The 25,393-nt window shown below is 36.6% G+C and overlaps 1 protein-coding gene across 9 annotated transcripts; it reads left to right on the top strand.

Annotated features, from left to right (window-relative positions):
• Positions 1–609: 609 nt before the first annotated feature.
• LOC137740906 (uncharacterized protein At4g26485) lies at positions 610–23,455 on the top strand. 9 transcript variants are annotated; one of them, XM_088700495.1, is made up of 5 exons: positions 610–900; positions 18,704–19,135; positions 19,237–19,441; positions 21,306–21,902; positions 23,103–23,455. In XM_088700495.1, exons 2-5 carry the CDS (start codon positions 18,985–18,987, stop codon positions 23,152–23,154), a joined length of 1,005 nt encoding a protein of 334 aa, XP_088556621.1. In that variant the 5' UTR covers positions 610–900; positions 18,704–18,984; the 3' UTR covers positions 23,155–23,455. The 9 variants fall into 9 exon arrangements, with proteins under 9 accessions (XP_088556621.1, XP_088556620.1, XP_088556617.1 ...); XM_088700494.1 differs by lacking the exon at positions 610–900 and adding an exon at positions 18,223–18,610; XM_088700491.1 differs by lacking the exon at positions 610–900 and adding an exon at positions 18,231–18,610 and having other exon boundaries at positions 18,696–19,135.
• Positions 23,456–25,393: the final 1,938 nt, after the last annotated feature.

Genomic DNA, 25,393 nt, shown 5'->3' with positions numbered 1-25,393 from the left:
AACTAATAATTTAGAAAAACTAGTTAATTAAATAATGATTGTTGCTGTTCACATCAGATGTCATCTAAAGTGATATAGAAATGTGGTATAAAAACATGGTATAAATAACATTACTCAATTTAGAAAAAAAAATTTAAAAACTAAAGGACATAGAAATTAATGATTGGTTTATTACTTAAACGTTGATAAATGTGTTTATTCCTATTAGTAGCACATCATTTAATTTACAAATTTAATTTTTAAATTTATTCTTTATAGCAATACTTGAAAAAGAAATATCTGATTTACGAGTTTTGTTGTTTGTGGGATTGTTTTCTACGAAACAAAGCTTTCACTTTTTGGGAGAGGAATCCTCTTCGGATTCCTTCTATTTAATTCATCAAATAATTTGAACTTTTAAAATTTGATGCAACGGTAAAGTTATTATAATTTTTAAAATAGACTCTTGTTTTTAATTCTTAAATTAAATTTCAAGAATTCAGATTATTTGATGAAAAGAATTAAGTAAAAGAATCCGGATAAGATCAGTTTCCCACTCTTTGGGGTAAGGTCACACTCATCCAATCAAAAGGCTTCACGCCTTCTCTCCCTCTATTAGAAGCTTCTCTCTCCGTGTCCGTTCTCTCTCTCCTCCCTCTCGTCGTGTCTCTCTCTCCCCGTTATCTCCCTCTTCTCTCTGCAACGCAGAGAATAGCCGTCTCTCCGACGAGCCAACATCCCTCAATCACCACATCTCCACCCCTTCACCGCCTGAACTCAACTGAGTTTTGTTTCTCTGGAAAACCAGAGAATCCGAGAGCCGAGTTCGGTTCGAAATCCAAAGGTATCCGACGGTTTTCCCGACGATCTCGACGGCGACTTGCCTCTGGGTTGCCACGAATCGGCTTCCCGTCAACACAAGTAACTTCTAGACGCCTTGCAGGTGAGTATCCACTTCGTTTTAGTGTGTTTCGAATGAGTTTTTAACGGATCTGTTTCCGGCTAGTTTTGCAGTGAACCAAACTATCTTTCCACCCATGCTACGTCTTTTTGGACGAGTTTGAGGTCGTAGTTCAACTCCCGAACCTCCCGAAGCCCAGTTAATAGCCGGTGCTTGAAACCATGATGGAAAATCGGACTGAGTCTCCTCCGTTTGAGTTCGAGGCTTTCCAGCCACCTTTTGGCCAAAACCAAGATGATTGTCGAACTCTATGCCCTCTCCTCAAATTAGCCTAGGGTGTAAATTTTGGCAAATATAGCCTACAGGTACATCCCTTCAAAAGAGAGATGGTTTTCTCCTTCAACAACTTAGGTTTTACAGCTCCCTGGTACAAATACATATTGATCAAAAACTGAAAAAGAACAAGGTTTTAATCAAAGATCTCTAGCAAGCAAGGATCGGATACAAAGTGTCCCCTTATTATAATCACCGATCAACCACCATAATTAAAATACTCTGCAACTTCCCAAAAGACCACATTTTCCCGAAACCACCAGCTGTCCTGTCCATATTAATTCAGTGTGAGAGTAAATTTGAATTTACTTCAAATTCTTATTCCAACAAGAGCTTTTACTTTTCTTTCTTCGTTCATCTATGTCTCTGTTATCACCTTTAATCTATATATATATATATATATATATATATAGTGAAATAGTTCAAAGAGAATACATATAATTTTTAAAGGAACTTGAGCAGAAATCAAGAATGGGTAAAAAACAGAGACGGATAGGACACTACTCTAGCTCGCAGAAAATGCTCTTGGTTGGTGAGAGAGACTTCTCATTTTCTGCCTGTTTGGCTAAAGCATTTCGCTCTGCCACGAACATGGTTGCTACGACTCTCAACTCCCAAGGTAAAATTTGTGGACTCCATGGATGTTTACAAACAGAAATTCATTATCTTGATCTTTTTGAATTTGTTTTACTTTAATTAATAAATTTTCTTGAAAACTTTCAGATACTTTATTGACAGAGCATAGGAGCAGTGAGAAGCATTTGGAGGAGTTAAAAAATAAACGAGGGTGCTTGGTGTTGTATGAAGTCAATGTATATGTCATGGACCGTCATACGCCACTTATGTCCATGAAATTTGATGAAATATTAGGCTCCTATTGCCATTAGTGGAAAGATAGTTGTTATTGACATTCCAAAACAGTTGTCATGTACTTCACTTTAGTGAAAGAAAAGTGGAGGAATGAGTGTAGGATGAGTATTTGCAGTGTTTATAGCAAATATATAATGATGTAATTAGTAAATATTTTGATGGACGTTAAATTTAACTAACATGACCGTTGTTACAAGTTTTCAGCTAAGCAGTGACGGGTAACTTATCATTACTTTGTGAATGATAAACAATAATGAAATTCATGTTTCACACATGTTAGACTACCCTTATGATCAATGGAAGTTGAAGGAGCTTGCTGAGAAAGCAGGCCTGTTTTTGAAAGAGAAAGTGTGGTTCAACAAGTCAGACTACCCTGCTTACAACAGTAAGAGGGGTGGCGGCATCCAGAGCAACAAAATGTTTCGTCCGAATAAAAAAACATGTTACACATTCAAATTTTCTCTGAAACAAACAAGTTCTCAACTTTCAGTTTGTAATCCCACAACCAGCATTGTTAGTGATGGCCCTTCACCACCTGGCTATCAGGGTTACCTTTGTCCTCCAGCTCCCCCAAGCCCCACACCCTCTCCCCGCCTAGACGATTATTACCCCCTTCCTTCCAAGAGGATGATGACCCTCTAGCTCCCCCGACCCGACCTTCACGCCAAGTTGATGAAGACATCGGCTGCTACTCAGTCCTTTGATGCTGGTATGTGCATGCTGTCCTTCTCCTGCTACCCTTACTAGCTTTCAATTGCAATTGATTTACAAAAGTACCTTACGTACTATACCTGTTCCATATTCTGTTAGCTATGATGGGTTATTAACTTATTAGCTCCTGATATGTCTTTTGTCGAACTCCTTTTGCACAACTGAAATTAGTGACCATTGTCAATTACCCAAGTTTTCTTATAATTCTCCTTATGTTTTGATTTTCATGTTCGACATGAACTGGGTATTGTGTGTTTTACTGTTTGTTGTTTTCTTTCTGTCTTTTTTAGGACAAATTTTTAAGAATAATACTTGAGTTTCCCCCCATTGGGAATGCACATATCCCATATTTTGCTAACGTATCTTTTTTTTTATTTTTATTTTAATAAACTCTATAATTGGGATCATCCAATTTTTTAATCATTATTCGAATATAATGTTATTTAGTCATCTTAATGTATCATATAAATGAACGGTTCATTATGAATATTTTACTTGGTGCTCACATCGGTGATTTGTTCTATGCTTTTGGATGATAATTTGAATAATTTTTTGTAGAGATGATTTTTAAATGAAAACTAAATAGTTAAAATGGTTTTGATTATAAAATCTGTATGGTAAATATACATTATTCAAAAGAAGTGGAGTAAATAAAGTGGAGAATCCATTTTTTTTCTTCTATTAAAGCTAATATAAGAGACCTTAGAATGACTAAATTTAAATATTGAGATGTCTCTTAATAATGACGTAAATATCAACCTAGAATTAATTCCGTAAGGCGTGACAATATCACTGTACTCTTCGATGTACTTTTTTTTTTTTTTTGGCAAAGTACTGTTCGATGTACTTAGATTAAGCGTAAACACAGTGAACAGGATGAAATGATTGTCCAATTGAAACTAAGATTTGTTGCAATTGAATTATTTTTAAATGCCTTGTAATACTATAGGACAACTAAAATTGCATCTTGGTTTCCGTTTTTCTTCCACTGCTTCACTGACCCCAGCGATCTCTTGTTTAATTTTGCAGTTTGTCTGCAATTTTTCGCTGCTGGCCGGATATTGGACGCTCGCTGCTTTAGTCCATTAGATACATTTGCTCTTTTATGAACGGTGCTACTGTGTGGTGTTCGCTTATAATTTTTTAATGGTTGAGATGTCATGTTTCATGTTTCTTGCTTAGATTTTAAAGAATGCAGCATTGTATTTGGTGTAGGCAAGATTTTGGGGCAGCTGGATAGGTGTAAGTAGTCCAAGAAAAAACGGTTATGAGAATATGAAATCAGGGCCCTGGTCTCTGGTTTGAGCTTACACGGCAAACAGATTAATCTCACCACTTTGTCATCATTTAAATTTTAAACTTTTAGCCCATCTTTAAAAATATTTCATAATTTTTTATGGGTGATTTTGTGAAAAATCAATAAAAAGTTACAATATTAAAAATAGATCAACAATATTTATGTTAATTATAAATAGGTCAATCATGTATTGTGATATTTAAAATAAACAAAAATTACAAAATCTGCCACTACAGCTAGCATCCACTTCAACCAACACTCCCTTTCTCATGGTTTTATATTGGCAATAAGTCAATACGGATCAGACATTGCATTGCAGTGTGTTTCCTTATTTTGTTTTTAGCATTTGAATTTAGACACTGCGTTGCAGTGTCCATTTACTGGTTTCGTTTTTTCATCACTCACACGCATCCTACATGTTCTTTTGTACATTTGAATTTAGACACTACAATACAAGGTCATTTTCCTGGTTCTGTTTTTTACTTTTGGATTCAGACTCTATGTTGCAGTGTCCTTTTTTTGGTTTTATTTTTTCTATCACTCACACATCTCCTACACTTCACTTCTCACGCGACTCCTGATTTTTACATTTAGATTTAGACATTGTAATGCAGTGTTCGTTTCCTGGCTCTGTTTTTTACATTTGGATTTGGACACTGCAATTTCCTAGTTCGCTTTTTTTCTAGTTGCACAGACTCCTCCATGTAAACAAGAGGCGAGAGAGAGTGATAGAATATATATGTTCTAACTATTTATAGGATTCAGATCCTCTCAAGATCACTTCCATAGGAATAGAAATCTAATGGCCAAAGCCTCTTCCTCCGCCTCTTTTCCAGGTCAACTCCTTCTTCTCCCTTGTACCCCCACACCCCTACTGTTGTTAACAAACCCCAAATTCAATTGCAGGTCATCTATGCTCTAAGTCTGATTTATTTTTTCACTATCCCTTATTGTTTTAGCTTTTTATTTGTCATCTCTTCCTTCTACTTCTTCATCTTTGAGATTTCTTTCTGTATAATTCTTTCATAGTTATGAAAAAGATCTCTGCAACCAAAAGACATTGGTTTGCACAACCCCTCTCTTTGTTGTTTCATTAACATTGGCTGAGATTTTAAGGTTGAGGGACTTGCGATTGAGGGATAAGGCAATGCTTAGGCTGATTTTGGATAGGGTAAGGTGAGGCATCTGCAATTGGTGGCTGTGGGTTGGGCGGGTTGTGATTGTGTTGGGGCCGATTTTGAGGTGGGGTTGAATTTAATTTGTAATTTGGGGAGTTGGTGGTTCAAGGTTGAGAGCTTCGAAGTGAGGGAGAAAGAGAAGAGTTGAGGGGAAAAGAGGAAGGATAAGGGATTTTGCCCATTGGATCCATTGGTCTGGATGATCTCCACAAAATTGATACAGAGAGGATCTAAATCCATATTTATAATAGCTTAAACCCATATGACATTCATAGAGAGAGAGAAACAAAGAGAATGATAGAAGAGTCAAATTATAACTATTTATAATGACTTAAAGCCTATGTGACACTCATCATTGACCTATGCCTAATTAATAAAAATATATCATTGATTAAATCCAAAACAAAAATATGTCATTGATATATGACTTAATAGTAAAATTTTTATTGACTTTTGGCTAAATTACCTTTTTTTTTTTTTTTTTTTTTTTAGGGTTAAGTACAAACAACTATCCAACATTTAAAGGTTACATTAATTGACCTCAATCTTTTAAAACACTTTTTTTTTTTGGGACCAAAATTACGTTGTCATAGAACAAAATTGGCAAACTAATATAAATCTAGTTACGATTGACACAATCCGGGAGGGAAAACGCGAGCATTTTCTCTGTTAATACACCACTTTTCCTCCCACGTCTCATTCTTTTACTCAAGAGAACAAAAGACACAACATAAACAATAACCCAAAACATTTTGCGCAAACAAGGCCTTGTAAATTTAACGCAGACGTAAATCACTCGGCTACCCCTAGCCACTTTGTAAAGTTGTCAAACTCGGTGTAGTCACTGTCTGAGTTCATAGTTTTAAAACATTTCAAATTACGCAACTTTTTGGAAAATGAACACTTGTTAGATAACTAGCATTAAGTGAAGACCTAGACAAGTATTGAAGCGAGACCCCGCTTTTGTATCATTTATAGATCTTTAAATCTCTAGATTGATCCCTTTTAACTAGACAATGTTAGTGTTTAACTTGACTAATAGGGCTCCATTTGGTTTCAGAACTCTATAAATGACGTGTTAGTGAAAATCAGCTTCATTATTTGTTCACACCATTACCAAACATTAATGACACCATCAATTAACATAGTGATGTCATCACTCAAAGTTGGTAACCTAACGAGTGCATGCCTATTTTTCAAAATGTTAGGTAGTTATTTGGAATGTTGAGATCAATTCGGAAATACTCCTAAAGGTTGATTAGTTATTTATACTTAACCCTTACTTTTAATTTGAAACTAGGTCTTTGTACGAGTATTTAAACATCTTTTATGGTTGCTACTTGTTATCGCTACAATAGAGTTTTGAGTTCTCTCGTACTCTCTCTTTGTTTTAGGACTTATCGTTGAATAATAAGCTCTATTGTTATTTTTTCATGCTTTCGCCTTGCCTTAGTATTGTCTTATAAGTGTGTATCAGATTCTTTTAAGTAGGATTCAATGCATGAAGTAAAGGCATCTACCCAGACATCTATTTTCTTGCCTGGTCCACTTATCAGATCCCTACTTATCAGGTGTGTAGATTCTTAGTACTGAAGAAATTACTACTGTGCGTGGATGAATCTGAACACTAATTGTTGCGAGGCCAATACCGTTGAGGTGCGAAACTCGTGTTTTAATAATTTATGAAGTTTACAATTAGGGAATTATTATTGGCACTCCAAAATTCTCATTCTACATTCCAAATTTTCTATATTTAGAAAGAAAAATACGTTTGTGAGAAGTGTAGAATGAGATTTTTGGAGTGCCAATAACACTTCCCTACAATTAAATGCATATGTTCACATTAATTATAATAGATGATCATTAGATGATAGTTGTATGAAATATATGTACACAAACGATAGTATCTACACTGAGTGTGGGAGTGGGTTAGGCTTTACAATGGGTTTGTCATAATAATGTGGTTCAACTTTTCATTTGATGAGAATCGAACCTAAGACATCTCACTTATAAGTGAAGAGGAATAGGTATTCTACACCGTAATACTCGGCGGCTTCTCCTTAATTTGTTTAAGTGCACAAAATTTATTACAACAATCCTACGTGTTCATTCCAAATTCCATGTCGGTTACCAGTTGTTAGAAGATGCCAGCTTATGCTGCTGTTATGAGTGACAACATTTTTCAAGCGCTCTGGATACTTATTCTATTCCAGTATACACCTTCATATTTTCTGTGCCAGATGGGAACACTTCTGATCAAATGTCTCTTTGCAGTGAAACAACCAGCAGTGACAGTTATTTTATGAACATGTGAAGTGTGTTAGACGAAGTCAAGCTCAAGCTGTTCTTGTTAACCCAAGTATTGGAAGAAGGACAGCAGGCCAAACTGTACAGACAGCACAGCAAGCATTTGCTGACTCATGAACAGCAGGAAGGAATGTGCAGGTGCATGTGTGCTGTCCGAAGTATTCCCATGCGTGCTTGGTTACTGCTAAAGCTTCTTTTTCCATGTGTGCTGTCAGAAGACAGCAGATGGTGCTGCTGCATGTGTGTGTAGTTTAATATGTAAAGGTGTATAGATAGTGCTGAGGCATGGGTGTGCATGCTGTCACCTAGTACTTTAATATGTAAAGTTGTTGATGTGATGTACATATAAAAGCCTTCCCGTAAGGCTTGGATAGAGTAAGATTTTGAAGTATTATAATTGAGATCAGAAACTCTTTCATGGTATTGAGCCTCTCATTGTCTAACGACTAGATCCTGTCTTTTTTTTTTCCCACGCTTCAATGGCTGAAAACAATGTCAGTTCTTCCACCAACCCACCTACCACCAATCAGTTTCATCCGTTTTCCACTATTGTTAATATCAAGCTTGACAGAACCAACTACCCACTGTGGTTGGCTCAAATTCTCCCAATTCTCAAAAGTAGAGATCTGATGGGGTATGTTGATGGTACTTTGGTGTGCCCTCCAAAAAACTTGCCTGGTGCTACCACTGTCAATCCTGCATACAGTGCGTGGATTCAACAAGATCAAATGATCTTGAGTTGGATAAATGGCTCCTTGACAGCGTCTGTTTTAGCTACTGTGGCAAGCAAGAGAACTGCGCGTGCCACTTGGGAAGCTTTAGAGCAAAGGTATGCCTCCACTTCTCAGAACAGAATTTTGTTCCTGCGGAATGAGTTGCTGCAGACAAAGAAAGGTAATCTTTCTGTTGCGGATTACCTGGATCGCATGAATGCGATTGCTGATAATCTTGCTCTCGCGGGTCAACCGGTCAGTGATGATGAACTCGTGCAGATTGTGTTGAACAATCTAGGACCTGCATTTGAGATGACAGTAAGTGCTGCTCAAGCTAGGGATACCCCGATCACCTATCCCACCCTTGAGGCACTTCTGTTGACAACTGAACGACGAATGGTGGATCAGAATAATTCCTTGGCTGAACCTGCACCTGTCAACGCCTTCGTTGCCACTAGAGGACGTGGTGGTGGACGATCGCGTGGGAATGGAAGAGGAATGTCTTCCTTCACCCGTGCTTCTCTGTCAAATCAGCGTGGCAACAATCCCCGCAATCCCACCAATCAGCGCAACCAGCAGTTTAATGGTGAGAAATCCTCGTTTTCTGGTGAGCGTATTATTTGCCAAATATGTGGCAAACCAGGTCATCCTGCGCTTGATTGCTTCCAAAGGATGAATTCTGCTTATGAAGGTCGGATTCCTGCTCACAAACTCACAGCCATGTCCTCCTCGCCTATTACTCTCAACAAGCAATCCAATGGTACCTGGCTGTTAGACAGTGGTGCGAATGCACATGTCACTTCTGACCTTCAAAATTTGGTTAATCCCAAAGAGTACACTGGTAATGAAACTATTGGAGGTGTAGGTAATGATTCTGGCATTCCTATTTCTCATTTTGGTTTCCAACAACTAAATACTAAAGCTTGTTCTTTTGATTTGAATGATGTTCTTCACTGCCCAACTGCTTCTCAAAACATCATATCTGCTCATAGGTTTACTTTAGACAACAATTGCTACCTGCTAATCTTCCCATATTTTTTTCTTGTTAAGGACCTCAAGACTCGGAAGACGCTTTTCCGAGGGAGATGTGAGAATGGGTTATACCCATTTCCAAATGGCAGTGGACGGTTCCAGTCTTCAATGTCAGCCTTGGTAGGGGTACGGTGTTCAGTGCAAAAATGGCATGCTAGACTTGGTCATCCTGCCAACTCAATAATTAAGTTTTTAATTTCCAATAAACTAGTACCACTTCATGGTCCTCCTCATGTAAGCTTTTGTGAGTCATGTCCCTTAGGAAAGAGTAAAAAGTTACCTTTCAATTTGTCCAAGTCTGTTTCTACGTCTCCATTGGAACTTTTGCACTCTGATGTCTGGTCTTCTCCCGTTATTTCTAATGAAAATTTTCGTTACTATGTGTTGTTTGTGGATGACTACTCTAGGTATTCTTGGATTTTTCCCATGAAAAATAAAAGTGAAGTTTTTGAGATATTTGTAAAATTTAAAGCCACTGTCGAGAACATGTTTAATCTTGCCATTAAAACCTTTCAATGTGATGAAGGGGGGGGAATATAAAAGTCGTGCTTTTCAACAGTTTCTTTCTGACAGTGGGATTTCACAACGTTTTTCCTGCCCAAAACATCCTGAACAAAATGGACTTGCAGAAAGGAAACATCGCCATATTGTTGAAACCAGTATAGTTATGCTTTCTCAATCTCACGTTCCTAATCAGTTTTGGTTTGATGCTTGTTCTACCGCTACGTACCTGATAAATCGCATGCCAACAAAACTTTTATCCAATATGTCACCTTATGAGAAGTTGTTTAAAAGAGTTCCAAAGTATGACATGTTGAAAGTGTTTGGTTGTCGATGTTTTCCATGGTTAGTCCCATACACACAACATAAACTGCACCCAAAATCAAAAGCTTGTGTTTTCTTAGGTTATTCACTGAATCACCAAGGCTACAAATGTTTGGAATTGTCCACAAGACGAATTTACTTGTCTCGCCATGTCCTATTCGATGAGGACTCTTTCCCTTTTAAGGGACTCACATCTACCTCAGAAAATGTCGTCGATTCAGGTACATTTAACTCTCCCGTGGTATTATTAAATTTTGATGATATTAGCACATCTCCTTTATCTCACTCACCTAATGTACCTGCTATTCCTCTCCGTCAAAATTGTCCTTCTAATGAAATTCTTTCCTTACCCTCCACTGCACCGTCTGAACTTGTCCCCAATCCTTCAATTGACTCATCCAGTCCACCCTCTACTACACCCGTGTCGGCCTTACCTCTGTCATCACCCATACCTTCCCATGAACAAGCTGTGGTATCCATGGAATCAGTACAAGTGCTGTCAGAAAATAATGACCATCGAATGACTACACGATCAAAGTCTGGCATCCAAAAACCTAACCCTAAATATGCTATGCATGTAACTGTTGACCAGTTTCCAATTGAACCGACTTGTTTCAGTCAAGCTGTCAAGTCTCAGGAATGGAGAAATGCCATGGTACAGGAATTTAATGCGCTACAACGATGTGGCACGTGGAGTTTGGTCCCGTTTCATCCAAAGATGAATTTGCTTCCAAATAAATGGGTGTTCAAATTGAAAAGACATGCAGATGGAACAATTGAGCGCTATAAGGCTCGCCTTGTCGCAAATGGTTTTCATCAGAAGGCTGGTGTGGATTATAATGAGACTTTTAGTCCTGTGGTTAACCACAGCACCATTAGGCTTGTTTTAAGTCTTGCAGTTTCCAAAGGTTGGCAAGTTAGGCAGCTTGACGTCCAAAATGCGTTTCTGCATGGTTTCTTGAACGAAGAAGTTTACATGCGTCAACCGTCGGGTTTTGTTGATCAACAGTTACCCAATCATGTTTGTAAACTTCAACGGAGCATTTACGGTCTTAAACAGGCTCCGAGGGCATGGTTTCAGAGGTTTTCAGATTTCCTGCTTCAACTTGGTTTTCAGGAATCAACTTGTGATTATAGTTTGTTTGTGTTCAACCAAAAAGGGGTGTATCTTATCCTGCTCATCTACGTGGATGATATTCTGATTACTGGCAACAGTTCTTCTCACATCATTCAGTTAATTCAAAAGCTGGGTACTTTGTTTTCCATGAAGGATTTGGGACTACTTAATTATTTTTTGGGTGTAGAGGTTAAGTACGATGGAAATCGAATGCATTTGTGCCAATCCAAGTATGCTCTTGACTTATTGTCACACACACATTTCACTGATGCCAAACCGATTTCTACACCCATGTCTTCTGGTCAAAAACTCAGTGCATATGTTGGAGATCCGTTTGATAAACCAGAAATGTATCGTAGTGTTGTCGGTGCTCTACAATACTTAACGATAACTCGTCCCGATTTATCTTATGCAGTTAACCAAGTATGCCAGTTTATGCATGCTCCAACAACTCTTCACTGGATGGCAGTCAAACGGATTCTACGATACTTGAAGACGACGCATAGTCATGGTTTCCTTTACAAGCCAGGTACTACCCATCTTTCTGCTTTTTCAGATGCGGACTATGCTGGGAATCCGGATACTCGGCATTCAACTGGGGGGTTTTGTATTTATCTTGGTTCAAATCTGGTTTCATGGAGTTCAAAAAAACATAAAACTGTTTCTCGATCGAGTGCTGAGGCCGAGTATAGGCAACTTGCCTACACCGCAGCTGAGCTTTCGTGGTTTAGGTCTTTATTTCGGGACTTGCAGTTACATCTTACTCGACCTCAAATATGGTGTGACAATGTGTCTTCAATTGCTCTTGCTTCCAATCCAGTGTTCCATTCTAGAACCAAACATTTAGAGGTTGATTATCACTATGTCAGGGAGAAAGTGGTTCGTGGTGAACTGTTGGTTAATTATATTTGTTCACAAGATCAGCTTGCAGATTTATTTACCAAAGGTCTGTCTTCGTCTCGATTCAATTTGTTGGTGTCCAAGCTTCCAGTTGCTCCTCAACCTGTTAGCTTGCGGGGGGGTGTTAGACGAAGTCAAGCTCAAGCTGTTCTTGTTAACCCAAGTATTGGAAGAAGGACAGCAGGCCAAACTGTACAGACAGCACAGCAAGCATTTGCTGACTCATGAACAGCAGGAAGGAATGTGCAGGTGCATGTGTGCTGTCCGAAGTATTCCCATGCGTGCTTGGTTACTGCTAAAGCTTCTTTTTCCATGTGTGCTGTCAGAAGACAGCAGATGGTGCTGCTGCATGTGTGTGTAGTTTAATATGTAAAGGTGTATAGATAGTGCTGAGGCATGGGTGTGCATGCTGTCACCTAGTACTTTAATATGTAAAGTTGTTGATGTGATGTACATATAAAAGCCTTCCCGTAAGGCTTGGATAGAGTGAGATTTTGAAGTATTATAATTGAGATCAGAAACTCTTTCAAAGTGTTGGTAAGCAGAATGTGGTGCCATTAGGCCTATGGAGAGGATCATCTTATATCTTTTTGTGAACTGTACTTTGGAGTTCTGAATAGTTCCAGCTGTGTGCATATGGCTTTGTAAAAGATTTGATCCTGAACCATTAGAAGTATGCAAGCTCTGCCTGTAAAAAAAAACCTATTTTTGATCATTAGTGTATGCGTTGCCAACAAGTCCATCGCTACGACTTTACTTTTAAATGCAGTAGTTAAGTCTATAAAAATTCTCTGTATAGGATGTTCGACAAAATTTTATAGCAATAACACCTTGATTCACATCACTTCTTGAAGTAAATTTATACTTAAATTGGATCATAACTCCATAATCTCCAAACACAATGAAAACATTGAAAGTTATTACTAGTAAGCCCCATAGAAAGACAACAACTACAAAACTAAAAGTAACAATAGTACGATGTTACGAAAAGAGCAACCTAAAATGATAAAAAATAAAAGACCTCAAGCCGACAAGGCTCACAGTTTTACGAGAGTCGGAGGAACGTCTAGTCTATAGTACACAGCTTTACCCATGCTTAACAAACTAAAATGATTTTGACTTCAAATATTTGTTCGACTTCCAGTTATAAGGGAACTTCAAGCCAACAAAGCTCACTGCTTTATGAGGGTCGGGGAGAACGTCTAATCTATCGTACACAACTTTACCCTTACTTAACAAATTAAAATGATAATGACTTCAAATATTTGTTCGGCTTCCAGTTATCGGTGAAACTAAAGTCTATGAACATATCTACTCTATCACACTCAATGAGATAAGAGTTAGAAATGTCAAGAACAGTCCTTAATGCCTTTTCTTTTGGATCATATTACACAAAGTGTGTCGACCAACGAAAATAAAATCCTCCCAAAATGTGTTTTTGCCTCAAAGTCATAAAAACTTCACCATTCTCGAAAATGCAACTTACCTTCAGCTCTGGATCAATCCTTTCGGCTAGAACGTCCAGAGGAATTTCTGCAAGTTTTGTCCATGATTGCTTCATCTCCCATATTTCAAACTTGCGTCTCTTGATCGCATGGGTGTATAGGAAGAGAGAATTTCCATTAGTCCAGATGCTATCATATCTATAACATTTTCCGCCGTCATCGACGACAGCATTGGGTAATGGAACCAGCTCCGGGTTAAATTTCTCCTCCTCTAAATCCAAAGAGACGATTCTTGGTTTTGAAGAAAATCCCAAATTTCCATAATCATCGCGTGCAAGCTCTAGTCAATGAAGATCTCCATTTAATAAGCACCCCGCCGGCCCAAATATTAGACAGAAATTGGTGTCTTCGACTGTCCTCCACTAACCGGTTTTTAGTGCATAGACGGCCACAACGACTTCTGTTTGAGATTTCGCGCACGATACGACCTTGTAATCTTGAGTGGTGGAATCATAACCCATGAAATGTCCGCTGCCAACTGAAATCGATACAACTAGGTATGAACGGAAACTTGTTGATGCCATTTGTACAAGGGTTCCATAAGATGAAGTGTGGTCTGATGAAAGAAAACATATAAGCCCATTGCACGAACCCACAAATTGCAAATGAGAGGAAATACGCCTAGGGTTTGTTCTCGCAACAACACCGTCGCCATCCTTATGGTGTAATAGTGCATTGTTGTCTAGGTATCGGAGAGGATTGACTGAATAAATGATGTTTAAGGCAGTGTTGGTGTTGATGCCTTTCAGTGATGAGCGACTGCAATGCTTCGTAATAAAATAGGAACTGGAGATTAAAGCACGCCATGACTTGCAGACACAGCAGAATCGTAATAAAGATTTGGCTGGTAGTTTTGATAGTATGTCTGCAAGGATGTCGTCTTCCATGTTAGGCTGTTGGCTAGTTTTCCTTCGGGTTACGAGCGTGGAGAGATTTTTCAATCTGACCGGAATACAGAATGGTACACTATGTGTCACTATATAAATTGAGGGATATGTATATTAAAAAGTTAACAACTTAAATATTAAAATTTTCCACCATTTATATAAAAACACATGATATACCACTCGTGTTTCGGTTACAATGAAAAATTTCTCATGAGCGTGAGGGCTAGGGTCTTTTTTTTTTTTTTTGAATAGAATAATCTAGGATTTAGACTATGAAACGTACTAGGTTGGATAGGAAAACCTATCAATATCCACCACCCGGAGAAATTTTTTTAGGGTGACAGGAGCACGCTATATCAAGTGTCATAATATATTAGTTGAATTTTTTTCTTCAAGTTTCCAACTAATTGTATTATTACATTTAGTATAATGGGATGTGTTCTTGGCATATTAAAAAGGGAACTTTAACGAAAAGTTAATGGTACTGTTCACTTTAACGAAAAACCACATTTTTACACTAAAAAGTCAATCTTGGTGCTATTCACTTTACCTTTTATTTTATCCTTGTCGTTAAAACTCAAAGTTTTCAAATCATTTTCATTAGTTTTTCTTATTAAAAAATCTCTCCACCACTTAAGTTGGATTTTCTAAGAGTCGTACGACTTCCTTACTATGAAGGGAAACGAATTAGTCGCTTGGGAATTTCATTTTAATTAAGGGCTGGTTTAGAAATGCATTTAAAACGACTGAAGCATTTTTAGTGAAAATGTTTTTTATTTATTTCAAAAGTACTTGAAGTGTTTCCTGCAAGAAGCACCAGTTATGCGTTGGAGAAAGTACTGTAAGGGCTTTTCCAAGATTCATTACATTTTTTTTTATTAAGAAGTAGTTCTAAAAGCACTCACTTTAAAAACACGCTCATTCATTTTAAAATGACTTCTAAACAAGTCATTTTCAGGATTCACTACTTTTAAAATGCTACGTAGATATGACTCTAACCTAACATGTGATCCAACCCCAGCCTTCCGAGATTAACCAGCATCTGACTTAGGATGAGGTAACAATGATAGACTAGAAGCGAGTTGAGCTCCCAATCCATGTTTGTTCTTTTGATTGTATTCTTTTGTAACGAAGAAATTTTGGAGACGAATTTTTCTTAAGCGGGATAGAGTGTAACAACCCGTCCCTAAATTGTTGTAATTTCTTTTCTTAAAATTGTAAAATGACAAAAAAAACTCCCATATTGGGTTAATTTGAAATCCTACGTGGACATTTGAACTCAGTTTATAATTTGTCTCAATTCTTACTATATTTGAATAGTGCTCGACAACACGTACGCGTGAGCACAAACTGGACCCAAATCGAACTTGAACAAAGTTTTATGCTCGTTTAAAGTTCGATAACAAATTGGTAAATGTTGGAACAGATTTTTCACAGGTTATACGAAATATGTATGCAGTTTGTAAAGTAAATAAGACATGAAATTTAACGAAGTTCGACAAATTATGCTTACGTCCTTGAGCATTAGCAATTTCTCATGATATGAACTGTAATTAGAGGGAGGGAAATGACTGGGGAGGATTTTTTTGTATAACCGTGGGTTTTCTCTGACTAAAAATGTGCTTAGTCTTCTCCTTTTTTTGGATGTTCCTTTCCTCTCCTTCCGATGTTTCTTATATGGTTAATGCTAGTGAGATTAATAGTGTAGGCTAAATTTTATAAAGTAAATGATATGGAGTTAATGGTTAGATTATTACTTGAATGTTGATTAACGTGTTTATTTTTTATTTGTGACACATAATTTAGATTGTAAAATATAATCTACCAATTTATTATAAGGAAAACTAATGAAAAGTCTTCAAAAACTTTAGTTTTAATGAAAATGACAAAATAAAGGTGTAAGTGAATAATATCAAGAGTGGCTTTTCAAGATAAAAATGTCTTTAACGTTAAAAGTAAACAGTACCAGAAGTGTTTCGTTAAGATTCCATTTATTCTACCTAGGTTTACTCTTCTTACATAGGTCAGTCTACTAACTATAATCCTTGGGAAAACGATCCTCCCCGGATCTTATTCCTGAGAATCCAAAGGATCTCGTAATTATACATTATGTGATAAAAAATTATTTAAAATTTATAATTAAATATAAATAATACTTAATAAAAATTGACCGTACGATGTACGATGAACAAACACGATTACAATATCCTCGAATCCCAGAAAAAGAATCCTTTTTCCAATCCTTGAAGCAATCTGCAAATACATCCGCTGGTAGGCATGAAGACGATGAACACAATGATGTCTCCTTTTTATCCTTTTCTTTTTCTTTTGCTTTCGCTTTTCTTTTTTCTTTTGCTTTTGGTGTGTTCTGATTTTCTTAAGATTACCTTCGACCCTTAAATTAAAATCTAAAACTTTAAGTTTTAAATTACTTTTAAACTAATGATTGGGTCTAGAATAAATTTGAATTAAAATCTAAAATTTGGATAAATTTAACCCAAAATTAAGGTAGGTTAAAAGACGAACCCACCAAAAGTTAGATTTTAAACTAACTCAATTTTTCTCTAATAGTTGGATCTAAAAATGAGTTCTGAGTTAAAACAGAAAATTTGGGCAATTTTAAATTTTTAAATACATTAAATCTAACAGTTAAAATTGAATATGATCAAATTTAATAAAAATAAATAATCTATCGACTCAAAATTAAATCTAACAACTAAAACAATTAAAAAAATATTTAAATAAAAATTCATCCAAAAACTCTATAAATACATGTTTCATAGGGTCTGTTTAGTGAATTTTCAACTTTTCTCGAAATCTAGATATTTTTATGTTAAAATGTTAATAAAAATAAATTAGGATATTTACATATATTTTATTTTGAACAAGAAAAATATAGTCCAAATTCTTTTTTTAGTAATTTCGAACTAAAATGTTAGGTCAGAAGTATTAGAGCAAAAGTATAGTTTTGTTTAAAATTTTAAATGTTAACAAAAAGTTAGAGATGATATGATTAACAAAACTCTGGTTTTCCTCCTCTCCGTAAGGAATGGTCTTTCGTGATTCAAAGTGGGAAATGTTTGCAATCTCATGATCACTTCTGGGTGTGATGTCATTGCCTACATAGTTTTCAGGCTGACTGTCGGTTGGTAGTGCTGACAAAGAAATATGTGATTTATGGGTTTTGTTGTTTGTGGGAATGTTTTCTTCGAAACAAAGTTTTAGGATTCTCTTCCTACTTTTTACCATCTATCTATCATCTATTCTCATGCTCTTCTTTTTGCTTTATTTTACATATTAAAAAAAATATTATTAGCATTTTAAAAATTTTATTCTACATTTTATATTTTTTTTTCTAAATATAGAAAATTTGGAGTGCAGAATAAGAAATTTGAAGTGTCAAAAACAATTCTTTATTAAAAACTTAAAACAAAATGTATATATAGTGTAATCGCAATCGTTTAAATATGAGAGGATAAGAGGGGAAATAGATTATGAGGGAAGATGACAAATTTTTCAATGTAATCGGTACACGGGATAATATGTTACTTATAAATAATGAGATATATGTACTAAAAGGTTAATAACTTAAAAAATAAAAATTTTCATTACTCTTATTAAAATACATAATGTACAATTTATATTCCCATTACAACTAAAAATTTCCGGAGGAAAGAGAATCTATCTTCCTTCACTCTTTGGGGTAAGGTCACACTCATCCAATCAAAAGGCTTCATGCCTTCTCTCCCTCAACTAGAAGCTTCTCTCTCCGTGTCCCTTCTCTCTCCTGCCTCTCGTCGTGTCTCTCTCCCCTTTATCTCCCTCTTCTCTCTGCAACGCAAAGAATAGCCGTCTCTCCGACGAACCAACATCCCTCAATCACCACATCTCCACCCTTTCACCGCCTGAACTCAATTGAGTTTTGTTTCTCTGGAAAACCAGAGAATCCGAGAGCGGAGCTCGGTTCGAAATCCAAAGGTATCCGACGGTTTTCCCGACGATCTCGACGGCGACTTGCCTCTGGGTTGCCACGAATCGGCTTCCCGTCACCACAAGTAACTTCTAGACCCCTTGCAGGTGAGTATCCACTTCGTTTTAGTGTGTTTCGAACGAGTTTTTAACGGATCTTTTTCCGGCTAGTTTTGCAGTGAACCAAACTATGTTTCCGTCCATGCTACGTCTTTTTGGACGAGTTTGAGGTCGTAGTTCAACTCCCGAACCTCCCGAAGCCCAGTTAATAGCCGGTGCTTGAAACCATATTACAATCACCGATCAACCACCATAATTAAAATACGCTACAACTTCCCCAAAGACCACATTTTCCCGAAGCCACCAGCTGTCTATATATATATATATATATATATATATAGTGAAATAGTTCAAAGAGAATACTTAATAATGTTTAAAGGAACTTGAGCAGAAATCAAGAATGGGTAAAAAAAAACAGAGACGGATAGGACACTACTCTAGCTCGCAGAAAATACTCTTGGTTGGTGAGGGAGACTTCTCATTTTCTGCATGTTTGGCTAAAGCATTTCGCTCTGCCACGAACATGGTTGCTACGACTCTCAAATCCCAAGGTAATATAGACTCCATGGATGTTTACAAACAGAAAATCATTATCTTGATCTTTTTTGAATTTGTTTTACATGAATTAATAAATTTTCTTGAAAACTTTCAGATACTTTGTTGACAGAGCATAGGAGCTGTGAGGCGCATTTGGAGGAGTTGAAAAAAAGAGGGTGCTTGGTGTTGTATGAAGTCAATGTATATGTCATGGACCGTCATCCCACACTTAAGTCCATGAAATTTGATGTTATCATATTCAACTTTCCTCATGCAGGACATTACCATCGGCTGTGCGAAAAAGACGAGGAGCTCATAGAGTAAGTGACAAAATTTTCCTTGATCTTTTGCACCATGCTTTGTTCCAACATGCTCTCCACTGATGCCTATGTATGAACTTGGCGCTGTACTGATTGATGAAATATTAGGGTCCTATTAATATTAGTGGAAAGATAATTGTTATTGACACTCTAAAATAGTTGTCACGTACTTCACATTAGTGAAAGAAAAGTGAAGGAATGAGTATTTGGAGTGTTTATAACAAATATATAAAGACGTAATTAGTAAATATTTTAGGGGTTAATTACACTAAATTCGTTTTTTGAGTTTTCACAAAACCCTCTCAAGTTTGGAACATTACACAAACACCCCTTCAGGTTTTAATTCACTTTCACAAATACCCCTTGGTCGAAAATCTAACTATAAAAAGACAAATTTACCCTATAATTAATTACTTAACAAAATAAAAAACTTTTATAAATAAATAAAAAAATCAAATCAAATTAAAAGTTATACAAAACATTAAAAAAAAAATTAATTGGAAAACCTTCCTTGCTATGAGGGATTGAGGAGGACTAGGAACCTGCCTCTATAGGAAAACCAAGAGTTGATTCACTTTTCTCATATACCATCTGCAACACACACAATGAGATCGAGAGGGAGAAAGTTTGATCACTTCTTCTCCGTCTCCGATCAAACACACCTTCATTTTTATATTTTTACACTTTCACATTTGAATTTAATTATTCATTGCGTTCCAATTTGAAACCTTTACTACAAGATCATTGTTTTTGTCAAATTGCGTGCAAAAATTTCTATGACTCTCGATTTTTCATTCGACTATTGAATATCAGCAAACGGGTCACTTCAAAGCCTGCCAACTACGACGACAACAATGTGGACTCGGTTAATTATTCATCTCTTCTCCTGCACCTCCAAGCATAACCCCAGATTGAGCCTCTTAATCTTCGCCTCAATCGCCATTGCACTAGCTCTCACAATATGCTACTTTCTCGTTTTCGCACAAATTCGAGAAATTTTGGTACTAAACGGTGTTGAATTGTCATCAACGGTGGGAGTACGGACAGCCAGATACTCGTATTTAAGTACGAAGTCTGAAAACGGTAATGGCGCTGTGTTTGATTTTGAAAATGACTGGTTTGGCATTGATGCGAGTCAATGCTGTGTTTGATATATAATTTGATATTCTTTTTATTTATTTATAAAGTTATTATTTTTTTAAGTAATTAATTAAAAGGGTATATTTGTCTTTTTATAGTTATATTATCAACCGAAGGGGTATTTGTGAAAGTGAATTAAAACTTCAAGGGGTGTTAGTGTAATGTTTCAAACCTAAGGGGGTTTTGTGAAAACTCAAAAAACCTCAGGAGGTGTTAATGTAATTAACCCAATATTTTGATGGATGTTAAATTTAATTAATTTCACCGTTGTCACAAGTATTCATCTGAGCAATGACCAGTTACTTATCATTACTTTGTGAATGATAGACAATAATTATGTAATTCCTGATTTGTGGAGATATTTCGTGATCTCTTATTCATTCCCAAATCATTTAGATTAGCCTTCCTTTTATGTATTTGTTGTATGTATTGAATGAGAATTCAACCCTCAAACCTTTCGCAGGATTCAAGGACAAACCTTTTATGTTAGTCTCGACTGCTTAATCCTTTAGTGAAGTCTTGCATGGTTAATCAATTTTGTGTTTTTTTTTTACACAATCAGTTTTGTTTACGCAATGGTGAGGATGCAGGACCAGTTATATAGCAAAATGCAGATTCTTAAAGCTCTCTCTACCCATATTATCAATTCTCATATGGTATTATAACTATTAGTTACTGAATTACTTTGTCATAAGTGATTAATATGGAGCTTCAATGGAGCTAGATTGCACAGGCATTTGTCAAAGGCCTTCTTCAAAAGCGCCCGCGGGATGCTCAGCAAAGGTGGTGAAATTCATGTTTCACACATGGTAGGCTACCCGTATGATCAATGGAAGTTGAAGGAGCTTGCTGAGAAAGCAGGCCTGTTTTTGAAAGAGAAAGTGTGGTTCAACAAGTCAGACTACCCCGGTTACCACAGTAAGAGGGCTGGCGGCATCCAGAGCAACAAAATGTTTCGTCCGAATAAAAAAACATGTTACACCTTCAAATTTTCTCTGAAACAAACAAGTTCTGAACTTTCTGTTTGTAATCCCACAACCCGCATTGTAAGTGATGGCCCTTCACCACCTGGCTATCAGGGCTACCTTTGTCCTCCAGCTCCCCCAGGCCCCACACCCTCTCCCCGCCTAGACGATTATGAACCTCCAGCTCCCCCAAGCCCCACACCCTCTCCCCGCCTAGACGATTATGAACCTCCAGCTGCTCCAAGCCCACCCTTACCCCCTTCCTGCCAAGACGATGATGACCCTCCAGCTGCCCCGACCCCGCCTTCACGCCAAGTTGATGAAGACATCGGCTGCTACTCAGTCCTTAGAGGCTGGTATGTGCATGCTGTCCTTCTTTTACTACCCTTACTAGCTTTCAATTGCAATTGATTTACAAAAGTACCTCACGTACTATACCCGTTCCATATTCTATTAGCTATGATGGGTTATTAACTTATTAGCTCCTGATATGTTTTCTGTCGAACTCCTTTTGCACAACTGATATTAGTGACCATTGTCAATTACCCAAGTTTTCTTATAATGCTCCTTATGTTTTGTTTTTCATATTCGACATGAATTGGGTATTGTTTGTTGTTTTCTTTCTGTATTTTTTAGGACAAATTTTTAAGAATAATACTTGAGTTTCCCCATTGGGAATGCACATAGCCCACATTTAATAACGTATCTTTTTTTTTTTTTTTTTTTTTTTAATAAACTCTAGAATTGGAATCATCTATTGTGGCCTATATTTAACTGATAGGGAGAGAGGGCCGGCAGCACAGAGAAAATATAGAGAGAGATGTGTTTGTAGGGTTATGTAGAGGATGCCTTTATTTATAGTAATAATAGGGAGAAGAAATCATTCTTCTCCAAGGAATACAAGTCTTAATAGGAAAAATAGCTAGAATCAAATCTAATATAAGATTTACACAATCACACTCAAATAAGAAGTTTATAATATCATCCAATTTTTTAATCATTATTCGAACAAAAGGTCATTTAGTCATCTTAATGTATCATATAAATGGACGGTTCATTATGAATATGTTACTTGATGCTCATGCTTTTGGATGACGATTTGAATAATATTTTGTGAGTATAATCTTTAAATGAAAACTAAAAAGTTAAAACGGTTTTGATTATAAAATCTGTATGGTAAATATACTTTATTTGAAAGAAGTGGAGTATGTGCATTTTCACGAGAGAACACAAGTATTATCCAAAATTAATTTAATTTCTTGATGATTATCAGCTGTAACTGTAGAATTTTAGAATTAATAGCATTTAATAGTCAATATGAACCTAGAATCAATTCCATAAGGCGGGACAATATCACTGTACTCTTCGATGTACTTAGATTAAGCATAAACACAGTGAACAGGATGAAATGATTGTCCAATTGAAACTAAGATTTGTTGCAATTGAATTATTTTTAAATGCCTTATAATACTATAGGACAACTAAAATTGCTTTTTGGTTTCCGTTTTTCTTCCACTGCTTCACTGACCCCAGCGATCTCGTGTTTAATTTTGCAGTTTGTGTGCAATTTTTCGCTGCTGGCCGGATATTGGACGCTCGCTGCTTTAGTCCATTAGATACATTTGCTCTTTTATGAACGGTGCTACTGTGTGGTGTTTGGTAATAATTTTTTAATGGTTGAGATGTCATGTTTCATGTTTCCTGCATTAGATTTTAAAGAATGCAGCATTGTATTTGGTATAGACAAGATTTTGGGGCAGCTGGATATGTGTAAGTAGTCCAAGTAAAAACGGTTAAGAGAATGTGAAATCGGGCCCTGGTCTCTGGTTTGAGCTTATACGGCAAAACAAACTAATCTCACCACTTTGCCATCATTTAAATTTTAAATTTTAGCCCATCTTTATAAATATTTCATAATTTTTTTATTTTATTTTAGGGTTAAATACGAACAACTATCCAACATTTAAAGATTACATTAACTGACCTCAATCATTTAAAAATTTTCAAATTACGTAGCTTTTATGAAAAATGAACACTCGTTAGATAACTAGCATTAAGTGAAAACCTAGACAAGTATTGAAGTTGGACATCGCTTCTGTGTCATTTATAGATCTTTAAATCTTTGATCCCTTATAACTAGACAGTGTTAGTGTTTAACTTGACTAATAGGGCTCCATTTGGTGATTCAAAACTCTACAAATGACGTGTTAGTGAAAATCAGCTTCATTATTTGTTCACGGTGAAAATCAGCTTCATTATTTGTTCACACCATTACCAAACATTAATGACACCATCAATTAACAGTAGTGATTCAAAAACACTTGGAAGCGTTTCCTACAAGAATTGGTGTTTTTTAGAGAAAGTACTTTAAATATTTTTCTAAAATTTACTTACATTTTTATCAAAAGTTGATTCTAAAAGCACTCTTTTTAAAAGCGACTAGTCTTAAGCTTGAGAGATATGACAAAAATAAAGTCTCAAGGAAGTACATTTCAATAGGTTCACACTTGAGCCAAAATTTCTACTAATTCAACCTGCCCGACTGACCTAAACATATCATTGTCCATAGATGACCCCAAAAGGAAGTAGAAACAATTATTAATTTGCAGTTCTTATTTCCAACTTCTTTTTCCTTCTCCCCTTCCAAACCAATAGTCGATCACATGATTCATTAGGTTAAAAGAATTTTCTTTTTTTAAATTGAAAAAGATTATCTAGGTGCAGTAATTTTTGCATTGTTTGCCTCACTACACTTTTTATGAGATTCCCAGCACCAATCCTTAAGAGCACTTCCACCGGGGGTGGGATAGGTCGGCACACAGCCAAAAAAATGACCCGGCACTTAGGGAACTCTCTCCAGCCCAAGCTGGTGTCCAGGCCAACCCAAAGTTGATAGACCTTAAGGTTGGCCCATCTGACGCCAGCGTGACGTCGACCACCTTTCTTTTTTTTTCTTTTTTTTTTTTTGCGCCAGAGAGGGAGTGGTTGTGGACGCTGAGGAGCGAAGCTGGTCGAGGCGGGAGAGGGTGTCGAGAGGGAAGGAGCCACGGAGGGAGATGGACGGGAGGACGAAGTGGATGATGAAGAGGTTTGGAGATGCAGAAATTAAAAATATTTGAAGGACAGGAGGTGTGGAGGTTTAGAGGCGACAGTGGGAATGGAAGGGAAGTCCATGGGTGGAGATGTAGAAATTAAACCCCAAAGCTCAGTTGCTCAACCTGCAGCACAAACTCTCAACTCACTCTCTCTCTCTCTCTCTCTCTCTCTCTCTCTCTCTCTCTCTCTTCTGGTTTTATTGGAGGAGGACGATGAGGATAACAATTTGGTTCGCTAGTCGTGCGTATTTTAATAATATTATTATTATTTTATTTTATTAAAAAGTCAGAAAATAAAAGTCAAATTATTATTTTATAATAAAAATTAATAATATTTTAATAAAATTGACAAGGCTATTTAGTTTTAGGGGTGGAGATGCATTTGGTCTATTACTGTTCATTGAGGTCTATTACTGTTCACTGAGTGGATAAATGCGCTAGGTGCTGGCGCATTTGTGTTAGGGGTGGAACTGCTCTAACAGGACTGCACCCTTTGCTATGTCATGTATTTTTGTGAGAAAAAAAATGTAGTTTCATGAGAAAATGATGAAGATTGTGTATTTTGATACATTAGTAACAATGTAATGAAAAATGTGATGTTTACTGATTAATTAATCTCTCACACGGCCGAAGTTTTCTTAACGTGGCCAAAGAGATTGACCTACCGTCCATTAAGTCATTGGCATATATAATTAACAGAATTTACTTATCGTTAGTTTGAATTTTAATGGGTTTAGAATTTTTTTTTTTTT

This window comes from Pyrus communis, chromosome 9 (genome assembly GCF_041283825.1).
Source record: "Pyrus communis isolate YQ-2024b chromosome 9, ASM4128382v1, whole genome shotgun sequence".
Taxonomy (NCBI): domain Eukaryota; kingdom Viridiplantae; phylum Streptophyta; class Magnoliopsida; order Rosales; family Rosaceae; genus Pyrus; species Pyrus communis.
The sequence above is the reverse complement of the archived record's forward strand: the minus strand, read 5'-3'. Positions and strand labels throughout refer to the sequence as shown.